Consider the following 19,993-nt stretch of genomic DNA (forward strand, 5'->3'; position numbering starts at 1 on the left):
GTTTCCGCTCCCTTGAGCAGAGAGCTAAGCGCCTGGGGATAGAGGAGACGGGGGGGCGGGAAGGGTGCGTGCTCAGTGTCTGGGGGGGATAGAGGAGACACATGGGGGCTTGCCAACGCTCAGTGCCTGGAGAACGTAGAGGGACACTGAGGGGGTTGCTCAGTGTTTGGGGGGCATAGAGGAGTACAGAGGGGACACTGGGAGGGGTTTTGCTCAGTGCTCAGGGGGATAGAGGGGAAGTGGGGGGCTTGCTCAAGTGCCTGGGGGGCCATAGAGGAGCATTTGGGGGGATAGAGGGGACACTGGGAGGGGCTTTGCTCAGTGTCTGCAGGAAAAGAGGGGAAGTGGGGGGCTTGCTCAAGTGCCTGGGGGGGCCTAGAGGGGCACTCTGGGGGGTTGTGTGCTCAGTGCCTAGGGGGCCATAGAGGGGCAGTCTGGGGGGCCATAGAGGGGCAGTCTGGGGGGTTGTGTGCTCAGTGCCTGGGGGGGCTATAGAGGGGCAGTCTGGGGGGTTGTGTGCTCAGTGCCTGGGGGGCCATAGAGGGGAAGTGGGGGCTGTGCTCAGTGCCTGGGGGGCCATAGAGGGGCACTCTGGGGGTTGTGTGCTCAGTGCCTGGGGGGCCATAGAGGGGCACTCTGGGGGTTGTGTGCTCAGTGCCTGGGGGGCCATAGAGGGGCAGTCTGGGGGGTTGTGTGCTCAGTGCCTGGGGGGCCATAGAGGGGCACTCTGGGGGGTTGTGTGCTCAGTGCCTAGGGGGCCATAGAGGGGCAGTCTGGGGGGCCATAGAGGGGCAGTCTGGGGGGTTGTGTGCTCAGTGCCTGGGGGGGCATAGAGGGGCAGTCTGGGGGGTTGTTTGCTCAGTGCCTGGGGGGGCATAGAGGGGAAGTGGGGGCTGTGCTCAGTGCCTGGGGGGCCATAGAGGGGCAGTCTGGGGGGTTGTGTGCTCAGTGCTTGGGGGGCCATAGAGGGGCACTCTGGGGGGTTGTGTGCTCAGTGCCTAGGGGGCCATAGAGGGGCACTCTGGGCGGCTGTTTGCTCAGTGCCTGGGGGGCCATAGAGGGGCACTCTGGGGGGTTGTGTGCTCAGTGCCTGGGGGGCCATAGAGGGGCACTCTGGGGGGTTGTGTGCTCAGTGCCTGAGGGGCCATAGAGGGGCACTCTGGGGGTTGTATGCTCAGTGCTGGGGGAAGTGAGGGGTTTGCTCAAGTGCCTCTGGTCTGCGCCTCCCGCGGATTTTCAGTAACTCGCCGCAGGGGCAGTTGAGCTTTTTGAATTTCACGGGCTGCGCGGGGATTGGCCAGAGATACAACCCGCCCCGACCCTCCATCCCATAAGGGCGCGCAGGGAGGGAGAAGGAGGGGGGGAGGCGTGCCCTGGGCCTCCTTCGCTGGGAGTATGGCGCGCAGCCGTTTGTACCCTTTGAATTTGCCGGGCTGGGGGTGAATTCCGCGCGCGCGCGCGCGCACACACACACACACACACACACACACACACACACACTCCACCCGCTTTCATTCCCACTCTCGGAAGACATGATACTGGGCCAGATGGACCTTTGGTCTGACCCACTGTAGCCGTTTTCTTATTGTGCTTCGCCCTGACACCGCCGAACAGCCCCTACCGCAAAGAGGAAACGCGCAACCCGACTCGAGACCGGTTTTCTCCTGCTTTATTAAAATTACTAGTGTCTCTCCCCCGGCAAAGGAGCTTATTGGTTCACACGTTTCCAGGTCTCTGGGGCTGGATCAGGAGGTTTTCTATCCATGGGGCGTGTTTTCATAGAGAACTATGGGTCTCCTGTATATTCTCGCCACCCGTTTTCGACCGGGATAGCAACCTGGGCATGAGTTTTTACTAAACTGGTTCATGTTCCCTTAGCAACAACCCCCAAGCGACAGAACAGGGACTAACAACTCTTTGCCTGACATTGTGAGTGGCTCTGAAAAGAGCCTTTGGGGTTGAGAGGCGGAGTGGCGGGGGATCTCCTTCGCCTAGAAAGCAGCAGCAAGAGCCAGCTCACTTGCCCTTGGCTTTGTGGCTCTCGGTTTTCTTGGGCAGCAGCACCGCCTGGATGTTGGGCAGGACGCCCCCCTGGGCGATGGTGACTTTGCCCAGTAGCTTGTTCAGCTCCTCGTCGTTGCGGATGGCCAGTTGCAAGTGCCGGGGGATGATGCGGGTTTTCTTGTTGTCCCGGGCGGCGTTGCCAGCCAGCTCCAAGATTTCCGCAGTGAGGTACTCCAGCACCGCAGCCATGTAAACGGGAGCGCCGGCTCCCACTCGCTCCGCATAGTTCCCCTTGCGCAGCAGTCGGTGCACACGGCCCACAGGGAACTGCAGCCCAGCACGAGAAGAGCGAGACTTGGCCTTGGCCCGAGCTTTGCCACCCTGCTTTCCACGGCCAGACATGGTGAAACTCTTGAGAGAAGATACGAACGCGGCTTACACAAAATAAACCTGTAAGGGAGCAAAGCGTGTTCTTTGCCTTTTATGCCCTCGTAGCGATCAGGCCAGAAACTGGTGATTGGCCAAGCGAAAAAGCTCCTGAGAGAACCAATGGGAAGCCGACTTCTCAACCTGACCAATCGGAATGTAGATTCTGTTGTGGTATCCAATAGGAATGCGAGACTTGGAGTGGCACTTTATTTGCATACAAGTCTGTAAGAGAGAAAGGTAACTTATTATTTAGGATCCAATAGGAAGGTAGTATATAGGCTACCCTCATTTGCATAGGGGCGCTATAAATAAAAGCTCTCCTACACTAGCGGCTTATCATTCAGCTTGTCCCATCGGTGTTTTATCAAGTGACCAGCTTTGAAGTTAGTATGCCTGATCCAGCCAAGTCCGCTCCCGCGCCCAAGAAGGGCTCCAAGAAAGCGGTGACCAAGACCCAGAAGAAGGGGGATAAGAAGCGACGCAAGACCCGGAAGGAGAGTTACTCCATTTATGTCTACAAGGTGCTGAAGCAGGTTCACCCCGACACCGGCATCTCTTCGAAGGCCATGGGCATCATGAACTCCTTCGTCAATGACATCTTCGAGCGCATCGCTGGGGAGGCGTCTCGCCTGGCGCATTACAACAAGCGCTCCACCATCACCTCCCGGGAGATCCAGACCGCCGTGCGCCTGCTGCTGCCCGGGGAGCTGGCCAAACACGCCGTGTCCGAGGGCACCAAGGCGGTGACCAAGTACACCAGCTCCAAGTAACTGGTCTTTCTCTAAAAAAAAAAAAACACAACGGCTCTTTTAAGAGCCATCTACTTGATCTATAAGAGAGCCTTGGTCACTTTCACTGACACGGTGTTTAACATCTAACTTTCAGACGTACCCAGTGAGTCTGTAACTTCTATAGTAGTGTTAAATTCTACTAATTTGTAACATCCTGGCAAATCACAAACCTAATTGATATCGGGCACGAGAGATGGAATTTACATGCACAGGAAGTAAGTGAATTTACTCTTCACTTGAGTAAAGGGGCCTGATAATGAGTTAATTGGAGAAATAAATCAGCACTTTTAAAGGATTATGCTGTTTTTCAGCAGTTTTTAATTATATTTCCCCCCTGTATGACTAGAGCAGTATTAATCAGCTTAAGCAATATGTTCCATTTTTACATTTGGTTGTGACAATCCAAGAACATTTTCCAAACCTTTGAGAACTAGAAAGCTTGTCTGTCACCCACAAAAATTAATGTGATAAAATATTTTTTTCTGGGGTCTGGACCTTCTCTAGAGAGGTGAGTCAGGTAATAAAATATTTGAGTCTTATCAAATATATTACCTTGTCTCTCTTAGTGTATTCAAGGGCATTTCAATGACAAAAAAATATTCCTTTTTCCATTTTTATCAATGTTAAGGCGTTTAGAAGACATTCAGCAACGTTCTGGATGGTATCAATTTCTTCCCAAAATATCAATTCAGTGGTTTAACTTAATTTTCCAGATTTTCAAATAAAAAAAATATATATTTAAAATAAAAATTCTACACGGAGGGACAGATTACTGGTCTCTGGGGGGAAAAAATAATAGAGGGTATTGCAACTCATAGACCTATAAGAAATGACGCTAAAATTGTTTCAGAGCAGAGAAGGCCTGGAGACATGTGATGAAGGAATGAATGCTAATGAAAACATTTTTGTTAGCTACAGGTGGAAACAATTCTTCATTCGTTCTTGAAAGCGCCTGAGTTGAAAGATTTGATCAGTGTCTTTTACACTACGTTCCCTTGTTAATTTCTTTTAACTTGGGCTAGTTTTATTGAACAGATCAGATCAAGGAACAGCAGGGCAGGGCTGGCGCCAAAAGGCAACTTTTTGAATTTGAAGTTAAGCGCTGGCTAATGATTGGCCAGAGTTCGCTGTGCGGTGCCTCATTGGTGGGAGCGAAGACGCGTCACATTATAGGGCGGGAGAGGCGGAAGTGTTTCCGGCCTCCTCGCTCAGTTCTCAATTTGGTCGGAAAATACCCACAGTAACTCTGTTAGGCACACCGCCTCCCCACCCCCACCCCCAAACACACTGCAAAACACGCTTTTTCTCATACCTGATCTGCACGCTCTCCCCAGCTCTGTAAGGTAGCTTCTGATGTCTTGGTTTCAGCAGTAAATAGAGAACCTTTCAAGGGAGCAAGTCCCCTCTCTGACTGTTCAGAGTAATTTCCCTTACTGCATAGGGAATCAATTATTTTTTGTCAAGGCCCAGACTCCAGAAACAATAATACAAAAATAACAGTCCTGATAAGTAAATAAAAATTTCAAAGTCTGTTCAAAAGCATCTGACCGTCTGGATTTGACCAGCTGTCCACCTATTGTCTGCCTCTGCTTTATTGCATCCTTAGCTTTCTCATACTCCCAAATCTAGAGTCTAAAGTAGAGCTCTTTTGTTTTCCACAGCATAAGCTGATTTAATAGAAGCTTTTGACTATTTGCATATGTTCCTATTTTCCAGGAGATTGTACCCTGTCATCTCTCTCAGCAATGATTAACACCAGTCTTTCAAATGCTTAACTCTGTGGCTCAAGTATTGTATTGTACAGAGCATCCTGACGGGCTGTATCCAGCTGATTCATTATTATTATTTAACCCTGTTATTGGAGTAGTGCTTAAGGGCCTCCGCTAGGGTGGTCTCCACAGTGCTACCTGCTGTGCAAATATAAAATACACCTCTACCCTGATATAACGCTGTCCTCAGAAGCCAAAAAAATCTTACCACGTTATAGGTGAAACAGCGTTCTATCAAACTTGCTTTGAACTGCTGGCGTGCGCAGCCCTGCACCCCCGGAGCGCTGCTTTACCGCGTTATATCCAAATTCATGGTATATCGGGGTAGAGGTGTAAACTCTTAGGCAGAGTTACAGTAAGAGACTAGTTTCTGAGATTCAAGGGCCAGAAGAGACCATTGTGATCTGAATTCTAGCCATAGGCCTTTCCCAAAATCCTGTTTGAACTAGAGCACAGCATTTAGTAGAAAATCATCCCATCTTGATTTTATAATTGCCAGTGCTAGAGACTCCACTATAACCCTTGGTAAATTGCCCCAATGATTAACTACCTTCACTGTTCTAAATATACACCTTATTTCCAGTCTAAATTCGTCTAGCCTAAGTTCCAGTTACTGGATCTTGTTAGACCTTTGTCTGCTAGAGTAAAGAGCCCATTATCAAATATTGGATCCCCATGTAGGTACAGACACTCCCCAGGTTACACAAGATCCGACTTACGCAAATTCGCACTTACAGAAAAAGTTCCATAAGCCAGAAATAGGATTTTTGAGTTGCGGAAACTTTTGCGTAATGTACAGGTATATGTTTCCGACTTACGCAAAATTTGAGTTACACAAGGCTTTCCGGAATGGAACGATTCCATAAGTTGGGGGGCGTCTGTCCTTATAGCGCATAGGGGATAAAAGTCACCCCTTAATCTTCTGTTTGTTAAATTAAATAGATCGAGAGACTCAAGAAGCTCACTCGGGGCACTGGAACAATTTGTATAGTGGGGGTGCTGAGAGCCATTGAAACAAACTGTGTATAATGGAAACCACTTTAAACTGGGGATTGGGGTGGCAGCATCCCCCACCACCACCACCCCAGTTCCAGCATCTCTGCTCTAACACGTTTTCTGATCTTTTAATCATGCTTGAGGCTCTTCTCTGAACCCTCTCCAATTTATCAACATCTTTCTTTAATTGTGGGCACCACAACTGGACACAGGATTCAAGCAAAAAGAACAGGAAGACTTGTGGCACCTTAGAGACTAACAAATTTATTTGAGCATAAGCTTTTGTGGGCTAAAATCCACTTCATTGGATGCATGCAGTGGAAAATACACTAGGAAGATATACACACACACACACAACATGAAAAAATGGGTGTTGCCATACACACTATAACAAGAGTGATCAGTTAAGGTGGGCTATTATCAGCAGGAGGAAAAAAAACCTTTTGTAGTGATAATCAGGATGGCCCATTTCCAACAGTTGACAAGAAGGTGAGTAACCGTAGGGGAAAAATAAGCATGAAGAAATAGTTTTACTTTGTGTAATGAGCCATCCACTACCAGTCTTTATTCAAGCCTAATTTAATGGTGTCGAGTTTGCAAATTAATTCCAATTCAGCAGTCTCTTGTTGGAGTCTGTTTTTGAAGTTTTTTTGTTGGAGAATTGTGACTTTGAGGTCTGTAATCGAGTGACCAGGGAGGTTGAAGTGTTCCCCAACTGGTTTTTGAATGTTATCATTCTTGAAGTCTGATTTGTGTCCATTTATTCGAGCAGTGGTCACACCAGAGCCAAACTGGTAAAAGAACCTCTCTACCCTGACTTGACTTTCCCCTGTTTATACATCCATAGATCATATTAGCACTGGTGGCCACAGTGATGCACTAGGATCAGATGTTCAGCTAATTATCCACCATGACCCTCCCCCAAATCACCTTTAGCATTGTGGCATCCCAGGATAAAGTCCCCCATTCTGTAAGTATGGCCTGCATTCCTTCTTCCTACAGGTCTGTATTAAAATGCACATTGTTTGTTTCTCCCTATTCACCAAGCAATCCAGAGTCCTGGGATCACCCCGTGCTCTGCAAGGGTTGTGACTCCGGAGCCAGCCTGCCTAAGTGCCTACAGCACTTCCTGGACTGGACCCTGTTCTTTAGGGTTAATCTGTTTGAGATGGGAATAAAGTCAAGTGCAACTTCGGACTTACTGTCTATGACCAGACCACTGTGGGGTCCTCCCCTCAACTGGCTACATAGCTCCAGGATCAGTTGCTCCTGATAATAATCTGATCACATTCATAAGAACATAAGAATGGCCGTACTGGGTCAGACCAAAGGTCCTGTTTGCCGACAATGACCAATGCCAGGTGCCCCAGCAGGAGTGAACCCAACAGGCAATGATCAAGTGATCTCTCTCCTGCCATCCATCTCCACCCTCTGACAAACAGGAATGGGGAAACCATTCCTTACCCAGCCTGGCTAATAGCCATTAATAGACTTAACCTCCATGAATTTATCCAGTTCTCTTTTAAACCCTGTTATAGTCCTACCCTTCACCACCTCCTCAGGCAAGGAGTTCCACAGGTTAACTGGGCGCTGTGTGAAGAACTTCCTTTTATTTGTTTTAAACCTGCTGCCTATTAATTTCATTTGGTGACCCCTAGTTCTTGTATTATGGGAATAAGTAAATAACTTCCCTATCTACTTTCTCCACACCACTCATGATTTTATAGACCTCTATCATATCCCCCCTAGTCTCTTTTCCAAGCTGAAAAGTCCTAGCCTCCTTTAATCTCTCCTCATATGGGACCCGTTCCAAACCCCTAATCATTTTAGTTGCCCTTCTCTGAACCTTTTCTAATGCCAGTATACCTTTTTGGAGATGAGGAGACCACATCTGTATGCAGTATTCAAGATGTGGGCGTAGCATGGATTCATATACGGGCAATAAGATACTCTCGGTCTTACTTTCTATCCCCTTTTTAATGGCTCCTAACATCATTTGCTTTTTTGACCCCCGCTGCACACTGTGTGGACGTCTTCAGAGAACTATCCATTGTGTGATAAATCAGGTTAAACAGGAGCCATTTGAAAGCACAACTCCATGAGTTACACCTCACTCAAGCGCCTCAAAGGGTCCCTCCCAGTCTTTTTCTGTGCAACAGGGGCAGGCTAGAATTTAATGAAGTCATGGGGGGGGGACTCTGGTGCTAAAGGCAGGAGGTGCGGGTTCCCCCTGCATGGTAGGGGCTCTGTGCCCAGGGAGGAGCAGAGGCTCATTCCACAGTAAATCAAACAGGATTTATGGGCTGAGCTGGTGAAGGCCTTACACGCAACTTGATGGCAGTTGTCTGTAAGTCTGTTGGAATCTTGCATCCAGTCAATTCCAAACGTTCAGGACATGGAAATAGTCCAGGCATCAGCGATCAGAATGATTCTGGAGGGTGGGAAGAAATCAGAAAAGCCAAAAAAGGGAAACATTAAGCTCCTACCAGTTCTTTAGCACAGGCCAAGCGCCTCAAGCATTCCTGCATTTGTCTGTAGATTAAATAACTGGTTGATGGTGTCGGAGAATAACAGAGTTCTCACTGTGCCCATTAACCCCCTTCCAGTATAACCATACACACACCCCATCTTATCCCTGCTTCTCCTCCATAAACCCTCCTGTGTTACGCTGGTGGAGAGTCGCTCCGGGCTAGAGAACAGGGGGCATTATTCCCTCTGGGAGTGGAGGCCCCGGGGGCCAGAGCAAGTGGACTCCCTGAGGGGGCCCACAGCGAGAGACAGGCATGCTAAGGCTCAGAGAGGTGCGGCTCCAGGAGGTGGAGGGGCAACCCCCAAGAGAGAGTGGACCCCCAAGAAGGGCTGTCGCACTGAAGGGGGTTCCCCCCAGGGACCGCACGGGGCCAAGAGTGGGCACGACCTGTGAGTCCATGACACCGACCAATTAACACATTGATATGGCTATGCTGAATGACTTTTCTCCCACATAAGAATAATGGGGGGGGGGGGAAAGAATGCACAGCCCCTGGCATGGGAGGAGAGAATGGAGGACCCTCGTATTGGGGAAGGAGGAAATGTGGCATGCAGAAACCCTCACATGGGAAGGAAGGAGGTAACGGGTTGACTCAGGGCCCCTGCTGGGGGAAGGAGGAATGGGGGCACACAGAACTTGTGCCACAGAAGGGAGATTGGAAGGCTCTGATATGGGGGAAGAGGGTGTGACGGGTTGGATCACAGAAACCCCCTTGGGAGCTGCCACCCAATGTGCCAAGACTACCCCTGTTTCTGTTTTCCCTGCCAGCTCAGGATTCCAGCACCCTGTCTTGCTGAGCCAGCCACTCCAGTCTGCTCTAACAAAGACTCAGGGTCTGAATTACTAGTCCCAAAGCTGCAAGTTTACCCAAAACCAGCTCACAGGAGTGTGCTTGTCTTTAGCACTCAGATGCCCAACTCCCAATGGGGTCTAAACCCAGATAAATCCGTTTTACCCTGCATAAAGCTTATGCAGGGCAAACTCATAAATTGTTCGCCCTCTATAACACTGATAGAGAGATATGCACAGTTGTTTGCTCCCCCAGGTATTAATACATACTCTGAGTAAATTACTAAATAAAAAGTGATTTTATTAAATACAGACAGTAGGATTTAAGTGGTTCAAAGTAGTAACAGAGAGAACAAAGTAAGTCACAAGCAAAATAAAATAAAATGCGCAAATCTATGCCTAATCAAACTAAATACAGATAATCTCACCCTCAGAGATGCTTCAGTAAGTTTTTCTCAGACTGGACACCTTCCAGGCCTGGGCACAATTCTTTCCCCTGGTACAGCTTTTGTTCCAGCTTAGGTGTTATCTAGGGGATTCTCCATGATGGCTCCTCTCTCTCTCTGTTCTCTTCCACCCCTTTATATATCTTTTGCATAAGGCGGGAACCCTTTGTCCCTCTGGGTTTCCACCCCCTCCCCTCACTGGAAAAGCACCAGGTTAAAGATGGATTCCAGTTCAGGTGACATGATCACATGTCACTGCAAGACTTCATTACTCACTTGCCAGCACACACATATACAGGGAGACTCACAGGTAAACAGCCATCTGCAGACAATGGGAGTCATCAAGATTCCAAACCATCATTAATGGCCCACACTTTACATAATTACAATAGGCCCTCAGAGTTACATTTTATATTTCTAGTTTTAGATACAAGAGTGGTACATTTATACAAATCAGATGATCATACTCAGTAGATTATAAGCTTTGTAATGATACCTTACAAGAGACCTTTTGCATGAAGCATATCCCAGTTACGTTACATTCACTTATTGTCAAATTTTTCTAAAACTATCCCAGTTACATTATATTGACTTATTATCAAGTTTTTATAAAACCATATAGACTGCACAACGTCACAGAGGGAACAGTGGAAAAAGGGGGCACTCCCCAGCATGGGGTCTGGGGAGCACTTAATTAGGGTGCAACATTTCTATAAAGCATTTCAGTGTGGCCCAGAAGGAAAAGGCTCTTCCCCTCCCCTGTGTTTTCTCCATATAAACAAACATCATATAAAGCAGTGGTTCTCAAACTTTTGTACTGGTGACCCCCTTGCACATAGAAAGCCTCTGAGTGTGACCCCCCCCCCTTATAAATTAAAAACACTTTATATATTTACCACCATTATAAATGCTGGAGGCAAGGCAGGTTTGGGGTGGAGGCTGACAGTTCGCAAACCCCCCCCCCCATGTAAGAATCTTGTGACCCCCTGAGGGGTCCTGACCCCCAGTTTGAGTACTGATATAAAGGAAATACTTCACTCAACACAACCTGTGGAACTCCTTGCCAGGGGATGTTGTGAAGGCCAAAACTATGACATGCCTCAAAAAAAAATTAGATTAATTAATCGACCACAGGTCCATCAATGGCTATTAGCCAAGTTGGTCAGGGATGGAACCCTGAGCCTCTGACTGCTCAAGACTGGGAGTGGACAAGGGATGGATCAGTCACCTATTCTGTTGATTCCCTCTGAAATACTAGGCACCAGCTACTATTGAAAGACAGGATACTGGGCTAAACAGACCATTGGCCTGAACCAGTATGGCCATTCTTAGGTTATCAATTTCCAGGTTTGCATTTTAATCTGTGTGGCTCATTGGAATGACACACACCATTTATTTCACATATATTCAGTAGCATGCTCTCAGTTTGCGAAGAAAATTGTAAACAACCACTTACTTTGTGGCTGGGTGTGAATGCAGGAAAACGTGGGTAGGTTTTTTTTGTTTCGTTTTTTTCTAATCAGTAACCTCCCTCTCTATGTAGAGCTGTTACTCATGTCTCTCCTGCCAGAAAACACACTGAGGATGCATTTTCACAGAAACAGAAATGACAGAATAGGGACAAGAGAGAGAGTATTGATTCTTGCATCTGCACTCGCTTGCTGAACTCACACCCCAAAATACGGGAGACCACAGGAACTATCATTTCATCCAAACCACTTTATTTTTCTTAAATGCCTAGAACCAGGTAAGGGGAGGAAAAGCAACTTTACTGCCAAATTAAGTAGAGGCCATTCTCCATTTTAGCTGATATAGGGAGTGTTAATGCATTTCACTCCAAACCCCTTAGAAATGAGATTGCTCTTTTAATAGACTATAACCCAGTTTGACACTAAACCTCAGGTGTCTGGTAACAATTCAGAAGCACAGTAAATTACCCGTAAACTGTTGTATGCATCTCCACAGATAACTGTTTTACACTTATGCTTTTTTCCTCTCCACCTTTATCTATCGTTTTCAGAGATCAACAGCTCTTTTTGAACTTGTGGGTGGCTCTTAAAAGAGCCTTTGGGTTCAGTGAATTCGAATACTAGCCACCTGCTCACTTGCCCTTGGCTTTGTGGCTCTCGGTTTTCTTGGGCAGCAGCACCGCCTGGATGTTGGGCAGGACGCCCCCCTGGGCGATGGTGACTTTGCCCAGCAGCTTGTTCAGCTCCTCGTCGTTGCGGATGGCCAGCTGCAAGTGCCGGGGGATGATGCGGGTTTTCTTGTTGTCCCGGGCGGCGTTGCCAGCCAGCTCCAAGATTTCCGCCGTGAGGTACTCCAGCACCGCAGCCATGTAAACGGGAGCGCCGGCTCCCACTCGCTCCGCGTAGTTCCCCTTGCGCAGCAGTCGGTGTACACGCCCGACTGGAAACTGCAGCCCAGCACGAGAAGAGCGAGACTTGGCCTTGGCCCGCACTTTCCCGCCTTGCTTTCCGCGGCCAGACATCACGACACTATACAAATCAGCAACAGCAACTTACGCAACTCTGGAAACAGATGCGTAAAATTATACGGGCCCAGCCTTTTATAGGCTCGGGCAGATGAGCCACGCGACTTCTGATTGGCTCTACCTGTATCACCCAATGGGAAAGCTACTTCTCCACCTGGCCAATGGGGAGGAAAGATGCTGTGACTATCCAATAAGAAGTGCGAGAATTAGAGTCCGCGTTCTTTGTTGCTGAGTTGGCCGCGGGGTGACGTGTTGCTTGCTATCAGCCAATAGGAAAGGAAAAGGTAGGCTACCTCATTTACATAGGCGCGGTATAAATAAAGGGCCACCGCTGCAGGTAACAGTATTGTGTTTTGCAGGTTGCTTGCGGTCTTCAAGATGCCCGAACCAGCGAAGTCTGCTCCCGCGCCCAAGAAGGGCTCCAAGAAAGCGGTGACCAAGACCCAGAAGAAGGGGGATAAGAAGCGCCGCAAGACCCGGAAGGAGAGTTACTCCATTTATGTCTATAAGGTGCTGAAGCAGGTTCACCCCGACACCGGCATCTCTTCGAAGGCCATGGGCATCATGAACTCCTTCGTCAATGACATCTTCGAGCGCATCGCTGGGGAGGCGTCTCGCCTGGCGCATTACAACAAGCGCTCCACCATCACCTCTCGGGAGATCCAGACCGCCGTGCGCCTGCTGCTGCCCGGGGAGCTGGCCAAACACGCCGTGTCCGAGGGCACCAAGGCGGTGACCAAGTACACCAGCTCCAAGTAAACAAGGGTTGTGCCGTTTCGGGAAGTTGTTACACCTAAAACCCAAAGGCTCTTTTAAGAGCCACCCACTTTGTCAATGAGAGCTTGAGTCACTGTTTCACCAGCAGAAAGTAACTAAAGGCACCACTTTAAAACGAGCTTTGAATAGCCCTAGTCATGTTCTTTGTTCCTGGCGCTTAACACACAGTCAAGTATATTGTGTGATCATTAAAACCCATTTAATGAGGGCTTCATAATGCTGTGAATATGCTAGGTATTTTCTTGGCTATTAAGAATATGCAGTGGTTAGATGGGCTAACTCTGAACAGGAAATGCAAAACCCTTCACTTCTGGGCGCCACACGTTTAGGTGAATCAACATGAAATGTCTCTCTAGGTGTCCTTTCCATTTCATATAGCTTGGAAGAGCTCGCGTCTTTATTCCCTTCATGCCTGAAACCCAGTGTGTTCTATGGATGGTCTTTTATAGACAAAATAAACCGAAGGGGTTTTTTGTTTTAATACCAGATTTTATAGGGACAGGCTGAATGAATTATATCCTAAACCAACCTTTCTCTGCTTCTCCAGGAGGCGAGAGCTGTTCATTTCCTGATCTCCTCAGGTGGTTTGTTTCCCAGATGGTTAATCTCCATTAAATCTGCCTTTCTAAAACCGGATTTGGGGGCTCGGAGACTGGAAAGGGGGCAGCTCGTTTGCGTTTGTTACAAGGCGAGGAGGGAGAGATTTCCCGTTTGCGACCATGTGGCCGCTCCGGGTGTGGGAACTTCAACCATATCCACCCCGAGGAAACCACCCATCCCAGACCAGTTCTGGGCTCGCCCCAACAGAGAAATCTCAGCAAGAAGGCAAATCTTTGTGATCTCAGTCTGGCCAAACCCAACTGTTAAAAATACAGGAGTCAGGCTCACCACAGATCACGAGATGGGCTTTAAAAATCATGAGATGATGTCAAAATAATAGAAAGCTTTTTGAGCCTTGCGGGTGCAGTATGTGTGTGTGTGTGTGTCACATTTTGAGGCTTACTAGGATAGTCAATGGCTATTAGCCAGGGTGGGCAGGGATGGTGTCCCTTGTCTCTGTTTGCCAGAATCTGGAATGGGTGACAGGGGATGGATCACTTGATGATCACCTGTTCTGTTCATTCCCTCTAGGGCACCCGGCATTGGACACTGTTGGCAGACAGGACACTGGGCTAGAGGGACCTTTGGTCTGACCCAGTCTGGCCGTTCTTATGTTCCTCCACACGCACAAAAGCTAGAAATTTATTTTTCTTTAAGAATGAAGGCTGAAATCATCCCATTATCCTCCTGACTGCAGGAGCTGGAGGGGGGGGGGGGGGGGGGCTTTAAGGAACACAATAATTCTCACCAGACTCGTGACAAAATGTTCAGGGGAGCTGACAACAGTGTGTGGCCTCTCAAAGGTGGAAATTCAGCTTCCCGCAACACCCCCGAGTCTGGAGTCGCCCCAAGCCCAGGGCCAAAGCACCAGTAAAATGCCCGTTTGCTAATGCACCAATAACAACGCCTTTGAAAGCAGGAAATCGATCACCCCCTCCTCGGGAGGCACACAGAGAAAACGGGGAGCGGTTTGTGCTTAGCGCTGTACAGTCCAGCTGGGAGCTGGGGCCCCGGGGACCTGACCTGCAGGACCTTTGGGGAAAGAAATTGGATTGATGTTTATTTCCAAGTGTGCAATAGGTGAATATTCAAAAGCGGGGGCTCTCCACAGCTACCGCAGTGCAGAGAGTGCAGGGAGGGTGGCTCTCCGGCTTTGGGGGCTGGTCAGGGATAAATAAACCCCCACATCCCCTTACAGCTTTTTGGGTGTGTGTGACGGGGGATTGTCTCCCCCACCCTGCTTGCAGCGTCTCGCTATGCCCCACTCGAGCGCCAAACTCCGCTGTTTGAATTTAAAATTACCCGCGTCATGTCCTGATTGGCTGGAGGCGAAGGCCGCCGTCTCTCATTGGTGAGAGCCGGAAGCGTCCCTCTGACGGGGCGAGGGGAGGGGGAGACGCAAGCGGTGGCTCCAGTTCTCACTCAGGTCGGACCCTGTGCTATATAACCCACTACAGGCCGCTGCTTATTTTACATATTGGTAGTGCTAGCGATCTGTTTGCAGCATGTCTGGTCGTGGCAAGGGTGGAAAGGGGCTGGGGAAAGGAGGTGCTAAAAGGCACCGCAAAGTTTTGCGAGATAACATCCAGGGCATTACCAAGCCTGCCATCCGCCGCTTGGCTCGCCGCGGCGGGGTGAAGCGTATCTCGGGGCTGATCTATGAAGAGACCCGCGGGGTGCTGAAAGTTTTCTTGGAGAACGTGATCCGTGATGCGGTGACCTACACCGAGCACGCCAAGCGGAAAACCGTGACCGCCATGGATGTGGTGTATGCCCTGAAACGCCAGGGGCGCACCCTGTACGGCTTCGGGGGCTGAGTCGGCTTTTAACCCAGAAAAACCTCATTAATTTCTCTAAGGCCCTTTTAAGGGCCACCCACGTGTGCACGGAAAGAGCCGAGTTTGCTTAGGCTGGGAAGGCGCAGAGCCAAACTGTTCTGGCGTTAGTGAGGGTACAGGGCTTGTGTTGTAAGATAAGGGGCGGGCTGGCTGCTTGGAGGGGCTCCTGGGTTTGTAGGTTTCTTAAGTGCGACAACACAATTAATGCTTCATGGCTACTTCCCCAGTAGCTTCTTCCTGGATGTTTTTCTGAGCCTGCTGTTTAATATTGACAATTCTCTGCACTAATTCACTCTGCCCCTGCAAAACATTAGTCTCATGTGTGCGTAACAGGAGGATCCCCATTAACATCCAGGGCTTAGTTTGCAATGACAGGTGGTGGTACTTTTATAACAGATGTGGTAAGGCCAGGTGGTGCACATTAAGCGCTGTTAACACCCCCTGGTACCATTGCAATGGGGAACAATGGTCTCCACTCAGCAGGTGCTAAAGGTCTGTAGCTGCCCTGTCCTTCCCCCTCTCCAGCGGCTCATTTGGTGCCACAGCAAAGGGGGGATTGGACCGGCATCTACTCCCTAGACATCCACGTTGTGCTGATTGGGATACGCCTCCCTGTTGTCATATGGTCTTCCGGGACCTGGGCCAGCCACTAATCCTGTGGTGCCGCTGTCCCTAGCTTCAGGCGAGCTCCGTGGGCCGCTGAAGCAGAGTGGCGGCCTTGCAGGTCAGTTCTTGCCCGGCCCAGGAAACTCAGACTCTGCCTCTGGTTACGTTTGTGCTGCTATAAAATCTCTTCTCGAGGCCGCTTATGGGTGGCTGATGAGCTTTTTGCCCCAGCACCCAGGCCCTTTGCCTACTCCCAGAGCTCCCTTGGTTTTTCCAAACTCCCACCTGAGCTGCTATGGGGAGGCTGCTGTGCTCTGCTCTGTTCCATCCCCTGGCTCCTCCACCAGGCGCTGGGGGAGCTCCCATGTCCCTGGGGGCCCAGGAAGGCTGCTGAATGGTCCGGTGCAATGGAGGGGAGTCTGTGACACCTGGAAGTGTAGGACGGCCTTGGCCCTCTCCTGAGCCCCCGGCAGTACAGGCTCCCCAGGGTGAGCTTTGCACAGAACAAGCACCATTCTCCCGTCCCCTTGTTGCTCCCGCCCCTAAAACTGGGCACCCAAATTTTCAGTAGAACCCAGGGGCAGGGGGCCAGGAGCCCAGACCTCCTAAATCCTGCATAAGTGAGTCCTGGGTTGGTGGGGGGACAGGATGGGAGAGGGGTGCCAATGGCTGATACATGAGAGCATCAAAAGTGCCCGTTGACCCGTAGGGTTGTTAGCGTGTTCACAAGTCAAACCCCCATTAGACCGTGAAGCTGGCCTGGCCCTGCCCTGATTAAAAACATGACCCACGACTTCCCAGTGAAACAGAAAACTTTATTGGGGGGAGGGGTGAAAAACCAAGTGCGGCAGGAGGAGAAACTGGGAGCCAGCAACAGGTTCCCTCCTTGGGAGTAAATCATTTCACCGGACATCAAGGAGCATTTCAACAGAGCACCCGCACATCTCTGTGCCTTTCCATAGGGCACACTGCTGATTTCTAACAAATGTTCAAGGCCCCAGCAAAGGGTCATTTTCCACAAGTGCCTCCAGGCAGCTGGTTTGGGGGGCGGGGGGCACAGTTGCAAAGACAGAGGGGGGGAAACAAAGCATTGTCCGAAAAGCATCGTTTTTGCCATTGGCAGCAGGTGAAGCAGCCAGAAAGGAACCGTGGTCGTTTGATTGGCTGCAATACAGGTGTGAGGAACTGTCCCGCCCCCCCACACATACAATAGAGACAGGGTTGAGAAGAAAACAGTCATGGAGCAGGGTGATGTATCAGGGACAGCGAGGGAGAGAGAAAACGAGCGGCCGAGCAGGCAGATGAGACGCAGAGACGCTCCTAGAACAAGCTGATGATTGTAGAAAATCAGGGAAGAGGGGAGGAGATGAAATAAGCTGCCCCAGGCCCTAAATACTAATACGACACCCCCAGACCAGCCCCCCTCACCCCAAATACTGCTCCAAACAGCAGCCCTTACCCAGAACGCCCCTGACCGGCCAGCTGGGGGACCCCGTGAGGCTATGTCTACCCTACAGCTTAGGTGGGTGTAACTTAAGTCGCTCAGGGGTGCGGAAAAACCACATGCACACACCTCGGGCGACATCAGTTACACCGACCTAAGCGCCGGTGTGGACCTCCCCGAGCTTCTCCCACCGACACAGCTACCGCCACTCGTTGGGGGCGGATTCATTGAGAGCCCTCTCCCGCCGTCAGCTTCGAGCGGCTCCTGAAAATGGGCCCTGCCCAAAGCAAGCAAGACAGCGTGCAAAGAGGCGCAAGCAAGCGAAAGACAGAGGGCATGGCGAGGAGAGAAAAAAGAAACATAAGCGCAGAATTCACGTCCCCCGCAGATTTTCTTTTCCCCGCCCCGTAGAATAATCAAAATCCAAAGTGCCCCCACTCTCGCCACGGCTGGCTGCTCCAGCGGTGAGCCAGCTGCCCTCGCTTCTGGCACCACAGCAGCCCCTGGTGGGCAAAAGGTGTCATTGCAGCGCCTCCCCAGCAGAATCGATTATTCTACGGGGCAGGGGGAAAGAAAATCTGCAGGGGACATGAATTCTGTGCTTCTGTTTCTTTTGTGAAAAAGCCAGGGGGCACGACCCTCCCACTTCTAAAAGTTTGTGTGGGGGGGGATTCCCTGCCCCGCCTTCAGGTTCCGGCGGCGAGCGTGCGGCCAGGGGAGAGACAGAGAGAGAGAAAGCGAGCACGACAAGGCGAGAGAGGCGGGATGAGCAAACGGGCGGAGCAAGAACGAGCGAAAGAGAAAGCGAACGAGCGGAGAAACAGAGCGAGCGAGGATGCAGCAGGCGGGTGAGCAAAGGGGCAAGCAAGAGAGGGCGCAACAGCAGAGAAAGAGAGCAAGACAGAGCAGCGGGGCGAGCAAACCGGAGCAGCGAGAGAGCGAGAGACAGCTGATGGCAAGTCAAGTCAAGAGCAAGCAGAGGCGAGGGCATGCGAGCAGCCAGCGAGGGAAGAGACAGCAGCAAGCAGAGGAGAGCAAGCGAGCACTTGAGCAAAGGAGCCAGCGAGCGACTGACAAGCAAGCAAGAGAGAACAAGCGCGTGCAGCCGGGCAAGCAAACAGCAGAGCAGGAGCCAGAGAGCGAGAAGCCAGGCCGGCAAAGGCGTGAGGCCAGGGGGCAGTAACAGGTGGAGCAGGGGGGAGAGAGGGAACGTGGCAGGAGAGAGCAACCAAGGCCGGGCTACATCACCCCGAGCGACATGACAGGCCGATGTAAGCGCCAGCGGGGCCAGCGCTGTGTGGCCGAAACGAGACAGACCGGCAGGGTGAGCAAAGGCAGAGGGGGGCAGAGCCAAGCGAGCAAGAGACAGGCTGGACGAGCAAAGGCACGAGCAAAGAAACGTGCGTGTCGGGGCAAGCGAGCCGGCGCGGGAGAGGGACTGGAGCAGAGGGGCGCGCCGGGGGCGAGGTTGTGTGGCCAGCGCTGGGACCAGAAGCCAGGAGAGAGCAGGGCTCAGCGAGCGAGCGCCTGCAGCTGGGCGAGCGAAAGAAACAGGCAAGCAGGGGGGGGGGGGGGGAGCGAACGGGCCGGAGCTAAAGAGAGAGAGAGCTAGCGCAAGCTGCCGGGCAAGTGAAGGGGAGAAAGACCCCGAGCCACGTCAGAGCAGACAGAGGGGACCCTGCATCGCCCCCCTCCCTTGCCTTTGCCGGAGGGTCTGTCTGTGACACACTCACACACACACACACACACACACACACGAGGATGAGAAAGGCCACACCCTACATGCGGGGGGGGGGGGGGGAGGGGGATGACTGTTCTCAGTGACCCCACAGGGCAGGAGGGTGTAGAACCAGCCATGCTCTCACTTCCCAGAGTCTGAGCCTCTGGGCCCACAGAGGCAACCTCACTGTGGCAGGCACCTGAGGGGCTGGGGGCAAACCCAGCCGGGATGGGCACTGACAGAGCGACGCAGCCAGGAGCCCTACACTGGGGACGGGGGTCTGTCCCGGTCGACCATGTGGCTTTCCTGCTCCATACGACCGGGGCAGCTTGGGTGAGGGGGGACCCTGCATCTCACACACCCCCATCCCCTCAGAAGCTGGGTCCTTCTCCCAGGTGGCACAGGGCGGCGGGGGCTGCACCCGCCCGCAGGCACCAAGCCGGGCCTGGGCGAAGCCGCTGGGGGGTTGGCCTCGCTGTAGGCCCGGGGGCCCGCAGCCCTGCCAGGAACCAGCAGCGGGAGGGAGGGAGACAGACACACAGCACGAGAGAGACAGAGCGTGAAAGCGAAAGGCCAGAGAGCAGAACCGAGATCAGCGCTTTATTACAGCACAAGAAAACGGGGCCAGGAGAGAGGCTTTGGCAGTTGAGTGCTTTCCCTGAGAGACTGCGCTGGGGCGAGGCCTGGCTCAGGCGCCGGGAGAAACCCTGAAATCCGCCACGGTTCAAACCTCTCGCCGCTCAACCTGCTTTCAACGCAA

At 51.2% G+C, this 19,993-nt stretch overlaps 5 protein-coding genes across 5 annotated transcripts; 3 read left to right on the forward strand and 2 right to left on the reverse strand.

Annotated features, from left to right (window-relative positions):
* Nucleotides 1-1,710: 1,710 nt before the first annotated feature.
* LOC135894946 (histone H2A type 2-C-like) lies at nt 1,711-2,452 on the reverse strand. Its single transcript, XM_065422999.1, has one exon. It carries the CDS (start codon nt 2,404-2,406, stop codon nt 2,017-2,019), a length of 390 nt encoding a protein of 129 aa, XP_065279071.1. The 5' UTR covers nt 2,407-2,452; the 3' UTR covers nt 1,711-2,016.
* Nucleotides 2,453-2,742: 290 nt separating this feature from the next.
* Nucleotides 2,743-3,235, forward strand: LOC135894949 (histone H2B 8-like). Its single transcript, XM_065423002.1, has one exon. The coding sequence runs from the start codon at nt 2,823-2,825 to the stop codon at nt 3,201-3,203; it is 381 nt and encodes a 126-aa protein (XP_065279074.1). The 5' UTR covers nt 2,743-2,822; the 3' UTR covers nt 3,204-3,235.
* A 4,998-nt stretch (nt 3,236-8,233) lies between these two features.
* LOC135894945 (histone H2A.J-like) lies at nt 8,234-12,293 on the reverse strand. Its single transcript, XM_065422998.1, has 2 exons — nt 11,852-12,293; nt 8,234-8,420 (listed from the first exon to the last, which is right to left on the reverse strand). The coding sequence occupies exon 1, from the start codon at nt 12,243-12,245 to the stop codon at nt 11,856-11,858; it is 390 nt and encodes a 129-aa protein (XP_065279070.1). The 5' UTR covers nt 12,246-12,293; the 3' UTR covers nt 8,234-8,420; nt 11,852-11,855.
* Nucleotides 12,294-12,492: 199 nt separating this feature from the next.
* Nucleotides 12,493-13,126, forward strand: LOC135894948 (histone H2B 8). Its single transcript, XM_065423001.1, has 2 exons — nt 12,493-12,532; nt 12,608-13,126. The coding sequence occupies exon 2, from the start codon at nt 12,627-12,629 to the stop codon at nt 13,005-13,007; it is 381 nt and encodes a 126-aa protein (XP_065279073.1). The 5' UTR covers nt 12,493-12,532; nt 12,608-12,626; the 3' UTR covers nt 13,008-13,126.
* A 2,004-nt stretch (nt 13,127-15,130) lies between these two features.
* On the forward strand, nt 15,131-15,442 carry LOC135894951 (histone H4). Its single transcript, XM_065423005.1, has one exon. The coding sequence runs from the start codon at nt 15,131-15,133 to the stop codon at nt 15,440-15,442; it is 312 nt and encodes a 103-aa protein (XP_065279077.1).
* Nucleotides 15,443-19,993: the final 4,551 nt, after the last annotated feature.

This window comes from Emys orbicularis, assembly GCF_028017835.1.
Source record: "Emys orbicularis isolate rEmyOrb1 chromosome 21 unlocalized genomic scaffold, rEmyOrb1.hap1 SUPER_21_unloc_1, whole genome shotgun sequence".
Classification (NCBI taxonomy): domain Eukaryota; kingdom Metazoa; phylum Chordata; order Testudines; family Emydidae; genus Emys; species Emys orbicularis.